The sequence below is a fragment of the Chiloscyllium plagiosum genome, unplaced genomic scaffold (genome assembly GCF_004010195.1).
Source record: "Chiloscyllium plagiosum isolate BGI_BamShark_2017 unplaced genomic scaffold, ASM401019v2 scaf_6410, whole genome shotgun sequence".
NCBI lineage: Eukaryota > Metazoa > Chordata > Chondrichthyes > Orectolobiformes > Hemiscylliidae > Chiloscyllium > Chiloscyllium plagiosum.
The window spans coordinates 17,287-22,129 of record NW_025212746.1 but is presented as its reverse complement, the minus strand read 5'-3'; the positions used below and the strand labels follow the sequence as shown (position 1 = coordinate 22,129).

General features: G+C 66.1%; 1 protein-coding gene across 1 annotated transcript in view; it reads right to left on the bottom strand.

The window, feature by feature from the left end:
• Nucleotides 1-8: 8 nt before the first annotated feature.
• The window catches only part of LOC122547460 (zinc finger protein 91-like), a gene marked incomplete at its 5' end in the record, with an annotated part of 22,118 nt that continues 17,283 nt past the window's right edge, over nucleotides 9-4,843 (bottom strand). The window contains one exon of the mRNA XM_043686082.1: nucleotides 9-4,843. Coding sequence (XP_043542017.1) covers nucleotides 203-4,843 — 4,641 coding nt within the window.

The following is a 4,843-nucleotide window of genomic DNA, read 5'->3' as shown; positions in this document are numbered from 1 at the left end:
TTGGGGGGGGTGGGGGGGGGGGGGGGGGGGGAAGAGAGCGAGAGAGCGCCCCCTGCCTGGGGCCGGAGGGGGGAGCCGGTTTGCCGCGGCTCCCTCTGCCCAGATACACACCACCACCCCCCCCCCCACCCTGGTTCTGGCGGGTGACGCCGGGGAACGCGGTGGGTGTGCGAGGGGGGGGGGGACTCAGCGCTATTGCCGGTCAATGCGGCGCCTTGAGGTGGGCGGACTGGTGCCTGCGGAGGTTGTCCAGCCGGTTGTAACTGCGGGCGCAGACCTGGCAGCGGTAGGGCTTGTCGCCGGTGTGGATGGTGCGGTGGGCGCGCAGTGCCGGGCCGGCGCCAAAGGACTTTTGGCACACCGGGCAGGTGAAGGGTTTGTGGTGGGCGCTGGAGGAGGAAGGGGAGGGGGAGGGGGAAGGGGAGGGGGAGGAGGAGGGAGGGGAGGCGCCTGTCCCCACCCGGGGGAGGGCGGGGGTGCCGAGCCCCGCGCCGTGCCCCAGCTGGTGCTCGGTCAGGGCACAGGAGTCGGCGAACCGCGCCTCACACACGTCGCAGCCGAAGGGCCGCTCCCAGGCGTGCAGCAGGAGGTGCTCGTCCAGGGCAGAGGGGCTGGGCAAGGTGGCACCGCACTGCGGGCACCGGCAGGCGTCCCCTTCCTCCCGCCCCTCCCTGCCCCCGGCCTCCCCCCAGGTGTGCAGGAGGCGGTGGGTGCGGAGGGAGAGGGCATCTGGCAGCCGCTCACCGCACAGGTCGCAGCCGAGCGCCGACCCCGGGGAGGGGCAGGGTTCCGGCGCCACCGCCTCCCCCCTGCCCCCCCAGGGGAAGGGACCTCCCTCGAAGGGGGCGCCCCCGCGCCGCGGTGGGGGGCGCCCAGAGTGCCGGGACGCCCGGTGTGCCCGCAGAGAGGCCGACGACGGGAAGCCCTCGCCGCACGCCGTGCACCGGAAGGGCCTCTCGCCCAGGTGCACTCGCTGGTGCCGCCGAAGGTTGTCCAGGCGGTTGTAGCCCTTGGGGCACGCCGGGCAGCGGAAGCAGCGCTCCCCGGGGCGCCGGGAGAGCCGGGAGCCCCTGGGGACCACGGCTGGCGGACTCGGGGGGACCCCCTCGGCTCCCCTCCCACCGCCGGCACACCGGTGCTTCCTGAGCGAGACGGCCTGGCTGAAGCCCTTGCCGCACAGCAGGCACCGGAAGGGCTTGTCTCCCGGCGCGGCCGGGCACCGGTGGGCGGAGAGGGCCAGGGCGCCCTCCAGGTCCTGGCCGCAGCCGGCGCACCGGTAACCGGCGTCGACGTGGCCGAGCCGGTGGGCGGCCAGGGAAGGGGAGTCGTCGAAGATCTCCCGGCACTCGGGGCACTGGTACGAGGCGTCGGCGTGGCTCAGACGGTGAGCTTGGAGGGCGGGCGAGTCGGCGAACACCTCACCGCACTCAGGGCAGCGGTATGAGGCATTGGCGTGGACAGCCCGATGAGTTTGGAGAGAGGAGGAATCATCAAAGATCTCCCCGCACTCGGGACACTGGTAGGACGAGTCTACGTGGGTCAAGCGATGGGATTGTAGCGATGATAAATCATCGAAGATCTCCCTACACTCAGGGCACTGGTAGGACGAGTCTACATGGGTCAAGCGATGGGTTTGGAGCGATGATAAATCATCGAAGATCTCCCTACACTCGGGACACTGGTAGGACGAGTCTACGTGGGTCAAGCGATGGGTTTGGAGCGATGATAAATCATCGAAGATCTCCCTACACTCGGGACACTGGTAGGACGAGTCTACGTGGGTCAAGCGATGGGTTTGGAGCGATGATAAATCATCGAAGATCTCCCTACACTCAGGACACTGGTAGGACGAGTCTACATGGGTCAAGCGATGGGTTTGGAGCGATGATAAATCATCGAAGATCTCCCTACACTCGGGACACTGGTAGGACGAGTCTACGTGGGTCAAGCGATGGGTTTGGAGCGATGATAAATCATCGAAGATCTCCCTACACTCAGGGCACTGGTAGGACGAGTCTACGTGGGTCAAGCGATGGGATTGTAGCGATGATGGATCATCGAAGATCTCCCTACACTCGGGACACTGGTAGGACGAGTCTACATGGGTTAAGCGATGGGTTTGGAGCGATGATAAATCATCGAAGATCTCCCTACACTCAGGGCACTGGTAGGACGAGTCTACGTGGGTCAAGCGATGGGTTTGGAGCGATGATAAATCATCGAAGATCTCCCTACACTCGGGACACTGGTAGGACGAGTCTACGTGGGTCAAGCGATGGGTTTGGAGCGATGATAAATCATCGAAGATCTCCCTACACTCAGGACACTGGTAGGACGAGTCTACGTGGGTCAAGCGATGGGTTTGGAGCGATGATGGATCTTTGAAGATCTCCCTACACTCGGGACACTGGTAGGACGAGTCTACGTGGGTCAAGCGATGGGTTTGTAGCGATGATAAATCATCGAAGATCTCCCTACACTCGGGACACTGGTAGGACGAGTCTACGTGGGTCAAGCGATGGGTTTGTAGCGATGATAAATCATCGAAGATTTCCCTACACTCGGGACACGGGTAGGACGAGTCTACGTGGGTCAAGCGATGGGATTGTAGCGAAGACGAGTCGTTGAAGATCTCCCCGCACTCAGGGCACTGGTAGGAGGGCTGGAGGTGCAGAGAGCGATGGGCGCGGAGTCCCAGTGAGTCAGCAAAGCCCTCGCCGCACACCCGGCACTCAAAGCGCGTGGCCACATGGATGACCGGGTCCGGGGACGCGGGGCGGTTGGCGGACACCGGTGGTGGTTGGGGGGAGGAGGAGGAGGAGGAGGGGGGAGCGCGGGTGACGCCAGGGTGCTGGGCCGCCCGGTGGGCACGCAGGAGAGCCGAGGAGACAAAGCCCTCGCCGCACACCGTGCACCGGAAGGGCCGCTCCCCCAAATGCACACGTTGGTGACGTCTCAGGTTATCCAGACGGTTGTAGCTCTTTGGGCAGACAGGACAGCGGTAAGACTTCTGGCCGGTGTGGATAGCCTGGTGGGCACACAGGGAAGATGCTTTGGTGAAACCACGCCCGCAGACGGTGCAGGTGAAGGGGCGCTCGCCTGCGTGCACATAGCTGTGCACCAGAAGCTCATCCGGTCGGAGAAATGTCTCCCCACAGGAGTCACAGCGGTGTCCTTCCCGCCTCTCCTCGTGGCCCAGACGGTGGGTCTGGAGGTCAGACAGTGCGGGGAACGTCTCCCCGCAGACGTCACAGGGGAATGACGTCTCCGCGTGGCCCAGATGGTGGGTTTGGAGGTCAGACAGTGTGGGGAACGTCTCCCCACAGACGTCGCACCCGTACGAGGTCTCCGAGTGGCCCAGACGGTGAGTCTGGAGGTCAGACAGCGCCGGGAACGTCTCCCCGCAGACGTCACAGGGGAATGAAGTCTCCGAGTGGCCCAGACGGTGGGTCTGCAGGTCAGACAGCGCGGGGAACGTCTCCCCGCAGACGTCACAGGGGAATGAAGTCTCCGAGTGGCCCAGACGGTGGGTCTGCAGGTCAGACAGCGCGGGGAACGTCTCCCCGCAGACGTCACAGGGGAATGACGTCTCCGCGTGGCCCAGATGGTGGGTTTGGAGGTCAGACAGTGTGGGGAACGTCTCCCCACAGACGTCGCACCCGTACGAGGTCTCCGAGTGGCCCAGACGGTGAGTTTGGAGGTCAGACAGTGTGGGGAACGACTCCCCACAGACGTCGCACCCGTACGAGGTCTCCGAGTGGCCCAGACGGTGAGTTTGGAGGTCAGACAGCGCCGGGAACGTCTCCCCGCAGACGTCACAGGGGAATGAAGTCTCCGAGTGGCCCAGACGGTGAGTCTGCAGGTCAGACAGTGCGGGGAACGTCTCCCTGCAGACGTCGCACTTGTACGAGTTCTCCGAGTGGCCCAGACGGTGAGCCTGGAGCTCAGACAGCGCCGGGAACGTCTCCCCACAGACGTCACAGGGGAATGAAGTCTCCGAGTGGCCCAGACGGTGGGCCTGCAGGTCAGACAGCGCCGGGAACGTCTCCCCGCAGACCTCGCACCTGAAGACCAGCTGGAGGCGGGCGGCCCGCTCCTCCTGGGCGGCCTTGACCGCGGCATCCCTCCTCCTCCTCCTCCGCCGCCCCTCCCCGTCCGGGGCCGGGCCGCCCTGGTGCGACCGCTGGTGGCGCCGCAGGTTGTCCAGGCGGTTGTAGCTGCTGCCGCAGTCGCCGCAGCGGTAGGGCTTCTGACCGGTGTGGATGGACTGGTGGGCCAGGAGCGAGCCGGAGGCACCGAAGCCCTTGTGGCAGACGCCGCAGCGGAAGGGCTTCTCGCCGGTGTGCAGCGCCTGGTGCGCCAGGAAGGTGGAGAACAGGTTGAACGTCTTCTGGCACAGCAGGCAGTGCAGGCCCTTGCGCAGCCGGCCGTGGCAGCGCCGGTGGCGCCGCAGGTTCTCCGGGCGGCTGTAGGTCTTGCCGCAGTCGCCGCAGCGGTGCAGGCGCTCGCCGGGGGGGCCGCCGACGGCGCGCGGGCACCGGTGCAGGGCCAGCTTGGCGGAGCGGGCGAAGCCGCGGCCGCACGCGGGGCACCGGAAGGGCTTCTCGGCGGCGTGGCTGCGCTGGTGGCACAGCAGGCGGTCAGGGTCGGCGAAGGCCCGCCCGCAGACCGGGCAGACGTGCGGCCGCTCCACCAGGTGGGAGCGCTGGTGCCGGCGCAGGTTGTCCAAGCGGTTGTACGAGCGGCCGCAGGCCTGGCACCGGAAGGGCTTCTCCCCGGTGTGGATGCACTGGTGGGCCAGGAGCTTACAGGACTGAGAGAAGAGCTTCCCGCACACGTCACA